The following is a 12,319-nucleotide window of genomic DNA, read 5'->3' as shown; positions in this document are numbered from 1 at the left end:
CTGTGACGAAACGATTATTGCAATAAAACTTATATTAAAACCTAGAAAAACTGTAGTAGTTGAATTCACAGGCGTATACATATGCCTTTAGATGGTATAAGTGTTAAAATACACCAGATGATATAACTACAAATTCGCAAAAAAAATTTGTGGGCACCGAGCTTGACTGTCAATTAAGGAGGTCCAACCAAATAGTGTACGAGGTGTGTGCAAAAAGTAAGGTGACTTTTGTAAAAGGGCTACGTAAATTCAATCTTAGATATATTGGTTTGTTAAGTTGGTACACGTGTCCCTAACATATGTGCACAGTTTCAGCAAGTTTGCAAGTTTACTTTTTTTGTGTGACAGAAGCTTTGGACGTGTTTTGGAAAAATTGGAACAAAAAATAAATTTACATAAAATTTTGTGTAAAAAATGGAGTACAGTGCTGCAAAACACCTGAAATGTTGACAACGGAATGTGGTTAGTCTATTTTGAGCAAAAAAAGATGTTTATAAGTGGTACAAGCTGCTCCAAGATGGCCAAGAAGATGCCGGTGACTGGAGGCCGCATTGCGTAAAAAACTGATGAAAGCGTTGAAGAAGTGAAACAAATGATGTTGGAAAATCGCCGAATCCCTATTAGAGTTTTGGGCATGAAACGTGTAGCAGGAAAATTTGTTCCGAAACTACTTAATTTTTCAAAAAAGGACCGCCGAAAGAGCATCGCTGAAGAGCTGTTAAATGACATCAAATGTCAAGGTTTTGCTTCTTGTTCTTACCACAAGGTCGTACAGTCAATAAATTATGACCTTAAAGTTATGCGCTTGAAGAAGCAATACTCATGACAGGAAGCAGGTTTGGAACGATTGAGGAGATAAAGGAAAAATCGCTGGAAAAACTTAAGGCTATACGAGAAAGTGCTTGCCATTAGTGCTTCGAGGATTGGAAAAAACTTTGGCACAAGTGGGGGGGATTACTTTGAAGAGGACAACATTAATGTTGATGAATAAATAAATACCTTTTGATAAAACTTAACAGTCACCTTACTTTTTGAACACACCTTGTATGTCTTACAAAAGCATACCTCATATTTCGCGATAGGAACATTGAAATCGTCCTTAAATACCCCTTCTTTTTTAAATGAATACTAAGTATGATCGGTGATAATTTGGTAAGTTGGGGAAAAGCAGTAGCATAATAAAATTATAAAAAAACAATATTTCTTTTAATATGCCACATAAAACTACTAGAGCCATGCACAGGTGTTTTTAGAACTAAAAAATTTTAACTCCTACAAAAAAAAGACAAGAGACGAAAGAAATTTCAGTCAAAAGAATGAATAAATATTTCTACAAAAAATCACTTTATTCCGGGTAAAAAAACTATTAATGTTCTTCCTTAAGACGTAAACTAAAACATATTAAAAAAAATTAAATATCTTTACTGACAACAAATGATTTTTATAACAAGATTAGATAAAACGAAAAAAAAATGTATTCTGTGACGCAGTTTAGCTTTTTTCACGTAATATTATTTTTCTTTGTATGTTTTATATAATAAGATCTTTGTTTTTATAATTTCTAAAAATATTTATGCATATTGCTATTTTCTGTGACGAAACTTTTCTTTGTAACATTGGTCTACTGTGCTCTAACACCACCACCGCTCGTTTAAAGATAAAAGGGTTTTCCGTTAATCTTTCCGACTCAGTACTTTCATTTGAACTAATCATCAAATTTCTACATCTTCACCAATAGATCACCGTAAATCCTCCACAAATCACCATAAATCATAAAATCTTACCAACGGGAATGTGGTCGAAATATTCGGAAATGGAATCGAAGTCGGTAAAAGTCCTTGAATTCAAAACGACACTCCTGGGTTCGTCATAAACCCCGTTTCCGCCGAAAACTACAACCGCGTATCTGAAAATCACAATGGAAATCGTAGACCCGTGCGCTGATAATAATATACGCTCGTATTACCTATTGTCAGTTACGTTTAAAGCGACAAGTTCCTGGTTTATCGCATCTAAAACCGTATTAAAATTTTTACGAAGTTTGAGGTCTTTATTGCACGGCTTGGCTTCGACGATAAAAACAATATCGGCCTTTCGAAGTACGCCGCTACCCTCAAAACGAATGAAATCGCCCTCTCGTATTTCGGTACCGTTGTGAAGGTTGCAGCTGTAAAATATAAAAAAATAAAACAAAAATTTAATATTCCGCTCTCATTTGTGACGCGGTTTTTCTAAATACGACAAATTGTCATCATTTGTAGCGACCTAATTCCCGTATCAATAGCGCCCCCTCGTGTAACGCTCGAATGCGTCAAATCAACCATCAGGCTTGTCGACAAATAAAAAACAAAGTTGTAAAATTTGATTTGCGCCGACAATACACTTAATTAAAAAGTTACGAAATTTTTGTTGCCCGGTGCCGCTGCGTGAAGTAAACCGAACAGTTTTCGATTTACAACGGTCGCCAAAATAAATTATACTTCCATTTTTAATATCGCCGCTATTCGCAACTCGCGTTTACGTTATGAATATTAATTTAAACAATATGACACCGTTTGTGCTGATACACAATCGGGCAGATATACAGGGTTGCCAGTTTCGGTTTTTTTTATATCTTCATCTTTATTTAAAATTTGTTTATGCAAATGTAATGATTTAAGTCTATAAGGAATTTTTGCAATATAATAATATGCTTTATTTGCTTTTACACACTAGTACATAATAGTGATCAATTAAACATGGCAAAAATAAAGTAAAATACAAATAGATCAAAATTCAACTAACCAAATAGGTTTACATTTAAAATTAGTAACAAACACAGACATAATTATTAAAATTTGTAAACGACCCTCGCCAATCCAGCAACAAACTGGACCACTGTGTACGGTGAGATCTCCAGGATGATGCTCTTTACTTCCGCTTTAACCCATTTTCTCCCAGTGGTGCGTTAATGCACCACCTATTCTATGACTTTTTTTATCACATCCAGGAAATATTTTTGCAAATCCATTTAGAAATTTTATTATTATCACTACTAAAGGACATAAAAACATATAAATCGCTAATTTATGTGTAAAGGAAAGATCTTATATATGGCTTCAAAAGTTAACAAAAGCGGTACATACATTTGTATCACATTTTCAAGTAAATCAAAAATAGTAAAAAAAAATATTTTGGATTTGTAATGCCATTTTTGTTAACTATATTGATTATGCTTTATTTTTTGAAAATATTTACTGGTGCGTGAGACAAGTCTAGACAAGTCAGCGCATGCAGAATAAATATCCAACAATTAGAGTGTTCTTTAGTATTAGTTTGTTCCTTGTGCAGTTAACGTTACAGATCGTAAAAAATGGCATTTCCGAGGTATTTGACTCAAAAGGAATTAGAGGTGGCTATGAGGACAATAACAATGAAAGTCATTCCTTCCTTGTAAATTTATGCTAAAAATAACGTGCAGAAATATTTACAGACCATATTGACGCGATCTATATTCCACCCGACGTGGATACCTTGTCTGACGAAGGAGTAATGAACGATAACATAAATCTGCAACAGTTTGGGGAACCAACTAATATAGTTGCAACTTTCGAGTTACATACACCGAATGATACAGCTGTCCTTCAACAGTTCTGTAATTCATCAACTACTGAACCTGAATGGGATACATCAGATGATGAAACCCTGGAATTCAAAAGAAGACGTATGCTTCCTGCAAACGACAGGCTTGCTTCTACTGTCAAATGGAAGACAGATTGAGTGCACTCACATACCTATATCCGATGAATTTAGATCATGTGATGAACTAAAAAATAGGCTTTCTGGATAAAACTCCGCTTGAAATATTTTTTATGTTTTTTGATGACGAAGTGATTGATTTGATTTTAAATCTTACACTGCTGTGCGACTTTTAAAAACTGATAAAGTAATTACTCAAAGAAATCTTGCACCTGCCATAGATGAAGTGCGTTATGATAATCAAGGTCACCTCGTAATTGTTCATGCTAATAAAGCCCGAAGGAGATATAGAATCTGCGACAGCCACACAATTTACGTTTGTAATAAGTGTAATGTGCATTTACATACTTCATGCTTTGTAAAATATCACCAAAAATGAAACTTGGTGTTACCAGTGGTGTACTCCTGCACTATAAAATATGCGTTTCTTGTATCAAATCAGATTCTATTTGGAAAACAATCTACTTTTAGTTGTTTTCTGTCGAGTTTGAACTTTCTTTTATATATTTATGTATAAATTATGTTACATCTTACGTGCTCCAAAACATTATTTAATGTTTTTCCCCAGTGTTTCTCTTACGCACCAGTATTTTTTTGTATGTTTCGAGTTTTTTTTTTTTTGACACATGTAATGTATTCTTAAGTGCAACAAAATAAATAATTTCAGAGCAAAAAAGTATTTTTTATTTTGTAAAATACCTAATTACACACCGATCTAGCGTGCGGGAAGCGTCAGTTTCGTTTCCCACGGATCCGAGCCACTTCGGACATTTCCGGGATTTTACCGCACGGGTTTGGGAGCAATCGGATGTTTATTGACGTTTGTCGATTCTGACGATGTCAGTGAATGCATTCGTGTTGTTTTGCAAAAATCTACCGAAAAACTAATACACAGTTACACAAATAAAAGGGTTTTCCGTTAATCTTTCCGAATTGTTTGGATCACTATTCTGTCCCTTCTTGAACACTGGTATTAATCTGCTGACTTTTAGTTTCTTCGGGAATGTACCCAAAAGGAAACATTTATTAACAATAATTGAAGGAGGAAAGCTATATCTGCACCTATCTGCTTCAGAATTTTATGACTAAGTTCAAACACATCTTTGGCAGTACTGTTACTTAAATCACTAATAATTTCACTAACATCTGTTTTTTGAAAGATAGTGGTGAGGTTATTTGATATGTTTACAAAATAAGAGTAAAATTGTTCTCAAGTAAGCGAAGAATTTAATACCTTTTTACTTTTATTATTTGTACTCTTTACAATGCCCCATATTTCATTCGAGAACCATAATTTTTTTAATAAATGGTCGTAAAATGTCCAGCTTTTCTCTAAATTTATCTCTTGGGGTATGCGAGATCGCAAGCACTGTATAAATTTTACTAATAGTTAAAATCTCTCGAAAATAGTCTAATTATTTACATCAGTGACAGCGAATCCAAACACAAAGGCATTACTTTGATTAACGCTTTGACCGGAAAGTCTATGGTTGAATGCGTGTAAAGCGAATAAACAAGGCGAAAAATAGGCTAAACCTCGAAACGAAAGCGTAGGTTCAATCTGAGCAAACCCAACATGTTTTTTTTGCAAATATTTCGCATCTTAAACCCGCCAAATTCCTGCAAGAACATAAGAATCGCTACAGCAGTACATCTTAGCTTTTTTGCAATTTTTGATACAATTCTGCACCTCCGCAACTGATTACATTTTTTGGATAACTTGTTATGAGAGTTCCTTTATAGGAAGTCAATTTCATTGTTTTCAAAACATTGCTTTAATAGGGGTGAACTACTAGCAAGAAATCAGTTCATTGATGTCTACCCCCATATCAAATTTTATTACGACCACAACCCTTAAAGACCAACCCTGACGAGATAGAGCTTTAATTTGGTTGAAATAATACTTTAAAGATTTGCTAATCTAACCTGATGATAATATACAAGGTTTTAGTGCATTCTATCCTCTCTTTAATTGAAATTTAGTTGAGATAATGCTTGAAGGAGTTGCCTGATGATAAATACTCAAAGCTGTGCTGTATCACATCCTATCCTGTTAACTGGATATGTCTTTGTTTGGAACATAGATGAGATAGAGCTTAAATATATGAGAAAAACATTATCGTTCATGACTCACCTAACGCACGAATCGGGAATACGAATTGGTGTGTTCTCCCTCGCACACATCTCGATGTAACCCACTGCCGATCGACAAGCTCCCAAAGCATCGACGCTACTGATGCAGGCGTCCATGAAGGGTTCCTTTGGGACTCTCGGGAAGCACAAGCTGAGATCCGATAACTTACTGGAGAAGAATTGGTGACAAAGGGAAGAGACTTCTTTGGAAGTGGCTCGCTGCTGATCTTTGTCGATGCTGATGGTTCCGCAATTATTGTCGTCCAATGACCAACTTTCTGCGAATTTTGCTGCGTCGGATGCGTTGTAGATAGTCAGCTTTGAGTCCAAAAGGTCGTCGAACGGTTCGTTATTGTAAGTGCCCCATAAACCGGCTGTTCTTGCGAAGTGCCAACCTGTAAAATATACAAGGTGGTACTCAAAGGTATGTACTACATGCAGTGTGTTAAAATGTCTTTCTCAATTAGGTTTTTTATTAATAACTCAAACAATATTCGAAAACTTTGTTGAAAATTGGAAACAGAAAACTGAAAGGACAGCTTATTTTTGTTCCTTATTTTACTCAAGGATCCTTTGATGCATCTAAAAATGACAGCATTTGTTTCACAGTAATTTTTTTATGTATAGAAAGTTTGTAAAATTATGAATACTAAACATTTAAAGTATAATTTTTGTATTTGGTATTACCATGCTGAACTATTGGGTGATGAGTTTAAACCTTCACATTTATGTTTAAATATTATAAAAATGTTTGCAAATGGATTATGAATATTTTCTCCAAAAAAAACTTTTTTGCAATTTTTTTTTGTCGTGCTCGGAATATTCTTTTGACTAGATTTTTTGTCTTTAGTTTCTAAGATAAAATGCATTTGGCAGCGAATAAAATAACATCATGATCAAATTTCATTAATTCATTTTCCAAACGCGGCTAGTAGCTACTACTAAAAAACAGTCGTCCCTAATTCATAGCAAATAAACGATCTATTTTGTCTATGTTCGTAAGGCATAACAACTAAGCAATATAATGATAATAGTTTGTCTATGGCTATAACCTCAAATTTTTCAGGCACTTCTCATTTTTTGTGCTTGTTGAAGCTAGAAAAGTGGTGGTTTTTCATGTGCGTCTTTTTTTTGCTTTTGAAAGATTTGCAGCAATGTCCAATGATAGATTCTGGAAACTCTCCATTTTTTTAAAGGACATGCTACATGCTACAGTATGTACCAAGTACATAAATAGAATATGCAGTTAGTTTTGGTTAGTGTTGGGTAGTCCTCGAGAGGTCCATAATATAAACCATCTGCGATCACAAACTCAGAGAAATGTAATGGGATGCTGACAATTATAGATATTCTAAATAATTCGCGTATTCAAAAGTCTTAAAAATAAACCAGCTTTAAAAAATGAAACAATTTTGTCCAGAACCTCTTGATAATGATGTGAATTGAAATAAACTCCTTTTGTTTTATATTCGTAAGTTTGTATAGCTTTTAAATTAATTGCTACTGAATTTGCGAATTTGAATAGCAAATTCGAACCCTGAGATCAATAACAGGACATACGTTATTCGATCGGAAGAGAAATGTAGGAATAAGGGACATGTGTAATATTCAGGATGTAGTAAGATGAGAGTCGCAGAAAAGAATAAAGAGACCAGCATGCCAAATTAACAATTACGAAAATTTCCAAAGGAAAAGAAACCAGACATAACGCGAGCTTCTGGACGCCCACCTATAAGATGGTATAAAAGCTGCTCCTCAGCATTCCAAATACTCCTGGCAAACCCTTGATGAAAAGACAGGACCCAGTCCTAACGTAAAAACAACAAGAAGAAGAATTTTATGAATTAAATTAAAACAAAAAGAATCGCTGCTGATTCACCTTCAGAGGACATGCTGTGACTGTCAAACCCCCAGTAAAATTTCGTATTAAACTAGCTCCCTTTCCAAGAAAGCATTTAAAATGTGCAACAAATTAAAACAAGTAATTTTTAAACCTTATGGTGTCAATCTACGTCATTTTTAAATAAACATGCCAGTGAACTAGTAATTTTTTTAACCCAGCACCAGATATTCTGAAGCTGCTTTAATTTCATTTCGAATTAGTATGGACAAGCAGTAAATAGAATTACCAATAGAAAAGAAAGAGAAAAGAAAGGGAGTTCTTAAAGATAATAAAAGGGAGGCTAGCTACTTCGGTCACATATTGAGAAATTTTCAATACGACGGCTAGCTACCAGGGGTATTTAGAAGAATAGACGAGTCTTATCTATTGGAGACCAGATAGTATAAAGAAAGACACAAGATTGCTTTCGAAAAATCGTCGCTGAGCGGGGCAAGTTTGTAGAGCGAAGCAGCTTTTTATTTTAAAAAGAAGGCGCTTCGCGGTTTCTTGTCATAGAGGGACTCATTGTTTTTCTATCGTGCTCCTGCGGACCACTATGGAACTTTTCCAAAATCGATGTAATTTAATTGTGTATGCACACAGTATAAAGTGTCTTTCACATCTCGTCGAACTTCAAAGTTACGGCAAGCTTTGGTGATATATAAATTGTTACTGGTAATGAATGATATTTTTTCAAATATTTCGCGCCCTGTATAATTGACAAAACCTGAAACTCTCTGTCGACACAGTTTACGATACTGTTCAAATCAAATTATAGCATCTTTAGCAGTTTTTTATTTATCTCCAATAATTTACCCACAAAAACGGAAATTTTTAGAATATTTTTGAATTTTTTGCCCATGAATAACACACCCTGTATATAGTTCAATCAATATCAGAAATAGAGGTTATAGCAGTGGATCTCCCACGTTTCCTGGTATATGAGTTTTTCCAATAGAGTAAGTGGTTTTCAAGAAAATACTTGTTTTCTGAAACCATGCATTACGTGGCAGTAGTAAATGACATCATCGCGTCTAGACTGAGTCCGAGGAATAGTGATTTTCATATGGATATCTCGGGCATACAAAAATTGTAGCTCTTGATGCGGTCTTTGACACTGTTTGAATCGATTAATAATATTTTTTACGAAATTTGATTTACGGTTAATAATTTTTTAGAGAAAAAAGAAATTTTCATGGTCTTTCGGATTTTTGTCCACAAACAACAAATCCTGTGTATAATCAAAAAAATTCCTGGAATAAAAGTTGTAATTTTTGACCTTCTCCGTTTTACGGTTCATGAATTTTACCGATCGGTTTAATAGTTTTCGAGATATGAATTTTTTTATACAGCCCAACATTTTTAAAAAACATTTGGTGATGCCAGATTGCACCTAGCTTTTATAATTTGCATGCGGGGTGGACTTTTACCACCTTTCTACCAAATTTGAAGTCAATAGCTGCAAATTCCGGGCATTTGCTGCATTTTTCAGCATTACACGTTATATCTCTAACACCCTGTATATATGCGAACACTTTAAATACAAGAGTTTTAGCTCTCTCACTGTGGACTAAACTGTCATCTAGAAGAAACCGAAGCCTGAGTACCAGTATTTAACTTACAGTCAATTTTCCTTTCAAAGGTAACTCAATTTTCAGATTTTTGGTATTACCGGCACACCCTGTATATTTTAAAAAAATCGTCAAGAATACAAGTTGATGGGAGTCAGTATTCTGCGTTTTTTCGTTGAAGAATTTTTTGGATCCGATGAACGATTGTACTTTTTGGTTTTTGAAAAAAAATGGTTTTGGAATTTTTAAAAATACTTCCCATTAACTCATCCCTCTCAATTTTAATAGGTTCCGTCACGGGCCTAAGCTCTATGCTTTTGCTAAATTTCAAATCGATAGATTCAAATTTCGGGCACTTAGCGTGTTTCATAGCAAAGTTCAAAAAACAGTCGAAAAAAGATGGACGCCAAGGTCCGATCGCGATCATTTTTAAGTATATTGTGCGGATCGTGGACGGTAAAAAAGGAGCCAAATTGCAACCCCCTACCTTAATCCGTTCGAAAGTTATGGCCATAAATGAGTTCGGTCTACAGAGAACAGGTAACGGAGAGATAAAATTTTTTTTTTTTACGATTCGTTCTGTACCGTTATCGAGATCTTGAGTTTACTGAGGAGCGCGTATACTTTGGAAAATAATACATTTTATCGATCGCAAATCGTTAAAGGAGCGTCTATTTGCAGACGGACAGCCTAAAAAAAAAAAAACTGTATCGCCTTTTCCAAATACATACCATATTAATTTTTTTTAGCTTTCTATTAAAAGGTGCGGAGTCATTTAACCCCCTCTGCAACAACCCTTATTACAATGGAAAATGCTTTATATTAGTTATAACCCCGACTAGTCAATTTCCGGAAAGTAATACCAAACATATCGCACAAATTAAAGATTAAGGATGACCAATGGTACGCGGAGCCCTTAATCTCGAAGATAATCTTATGACAAGGCAAAAGATATGGCAGGGTTTCATTTGGCAATTAACATGTCCGCCATCCCCGGGCCATGGACGTTATAAATGTACGAGAGTGAGATTAGCTTCGAGCGACTTTTTCGCTTGTTGTACAAACTGTATCATCACTTTCGCTCGTGTCAGACATAGTATTAAATTAACGTCGTTAAAATGTTATCGCGTATGGTTTTCATCCTGTCACGTTTCTTTTTTTTTTTTTGGAGGGCAAAAATTAGGGGTTTTTGTTCGCGTCCGAGTGGAGTCCCACGGGACGAGGCCCCACTTAAAAGGATATTAATTCGGTTTTTTTTCGTTGAAAAGAAGAAAACATTATGTTTTACAATAAGCATTATTTAAACATAACCTCGATATGAATTAGGAGAAAAAGTTTTTAACGGAAAGGAACGCAGAATTATGGTTTGGTTGGACAAATTTTTAATTCTTCAAGTCAAAAGGCAGACGTTTCGACATAAATTCGTGTCACATAAAAAAGACAATTAAAAAAAACGAACGAAAAACACCCGTCCGAAGAAGTGAAATAAATTAAAATTTGGAACATTGCTATGTTTTTGAATCTCTCTTTAATTGCAAAGATCAAAAGACTTTTTATTAACTTTTTGAAAAATATTTTTTCAACTTCGGAGGCCAATTAATTATAATTGTAATTATTATCATAAAAGCTGTTTCAAGCCAACTTATTGAGTAGGCAATATGTTAGACTATCAAGGGATACGCCGTCATCAAATATAAATGTCTCACTTATACATGCGGATTAAAAAGCAACAGTTTAGAAAAAGTTTGATTTATATATCGGAAGCATTTCATAAACACAAGAGGCAAGATACAGAAACAAGAGACAAAAGATTAAAAATATCAAACCATAACAGATTAACCACTTTGAAGTCACGCGTCATAATTTTGTTATTTTATATGGAATGCCCTATTTATTTTTGTTCCCATTAATTGCGCATGTCAAATTTAGTAAGGAAAGCTTAAATATATCCAAAGCTGAAACGACAAAATTATAATAAAATAAATAAAAACTAACATTGACTCAAAAAAATGTATTTAATTTGCCTTTTACCCTATTTGATTTTGATCCATGACATTTTGGAACACGTATCTCGAAATATTCGTTATTCCAATGCTTTATCACCAATAGGTAAAACTGCTTTTACCATTTACCGCCATTATAACGGGATATAGATAGATAGATAGTTTTTTTCACAAAGCCCAGTACGAGTACATTATAGAGTAGTATAAAGATACATGGAATTATGTATATAAACAATATGATAAGACACATTTAACAGTACAGTATAGAATAGTTACAAACGGATATACAAACAGTACAAATATATTGACAAAATGTAGAGAAGTTATCACTAAACTCATCAGGGCACTCCTGTAATTTATGTTTCAAATTCTTTCAGGTCGTAAAAAGCATTGGTTGACAGAAGGCATATCAAGCAACTGAATTTAAAACTCGCCAAAAACATTTTCTAACAAAGAAACATATGTGATCTTTTGAAAATATTTTCTTCCTTAGATGCATCAAGTTTGAAGCTACTTCAAAGAGTAGATCATTTTTTCTGTCCTTTTCTAGCGGGTTGAACTTGCATCAAGTATCTTATAACAAATACAATAGAACAAACACAAACAAATACACCAATTTGAATGAAAAATTTACTTTCTCTCTGTCAAATATGAGGGCAAGTTAGATGTAAAAGAAGAGTGCCTTTAGTTTCCGAACCGCAGCAAAACTTACTTATTAAGTTAAATGTTTTTTAAATTCATAGTTCCAATGGATCAAAAATGTTTTCGGGTCGGCACAAAATTCTTATTAAAAGCGCAGCAATGGCAGACAACAGAGACCGTTTAATATGATAAACAAAATGGCAGAATCAAAATCCTGCACCTCACCCTAACCTCGAACGTGCTTTGCTCACGAAAATGGAGTTAATATAAACCGCATCGGGATAACAGGTAAGAAAATATATGAACCCATATGAACTGTAGGATAACCGCATCTAACCTTAAGGGTGATG

At 34.2% G+C, this 12,319-nt stretch overlaps 1 protein-coding gene across 1 annotated transcript in view; it reads right to left on the bottom strand.

The window, feature by feature from the left end:
• LOC132708634 (apolipophorins) overlaps nucleotides 1-12,319 on the bottom strand; it is a 219,457-nt gene that overhangs the window by 4,505 nt on the left and 202,633 nt on the right. Inside the window, exons 49-51 of the mRNA XM_060681081.1 lie at nucleotides 5,873-6,266; nucleotides 1,967-2,167; nucleotides 1,785-1,906 (exon numbers count right to left, since the gene is read on the bottom strand). Of these exons, the coding sequence (XP_060537064.1) occupies nucleotides 1,785-1,906; nucleotides 1,967-2,167; nucleotides 5,873-6,266 (717 nt within the window). The remainder of the gene's footprint in view (nucleotides 1-1,784; nucleotides 1,907-1,966; nucleotides 2,168-5,872; nucleotides 6,267-12,319) is intronic.

This window comes from Cylas formicarius, unplaced genomic scaffold (assembly GCF_029955315.1).
Source record: "Cylas formicarius isolate icCylForm1 unplaced genomic scaffold, icCylForm1.1 PGA_scaffold_12__32_contigs__length_19106922, whole genome shotgun sequence".
Classification (NCBI taxonomy): Eukaryota; Metazoa; Arthropoda; class Insecta; order Coleoptera; family Brentidae; genus Cylas; species Cylas formicarius.
The sequence above is the reverse complement of the archived record's forward strand: the minus strand, read 5'-3'. Positions and strand labels throughout refer to the sequence as shown.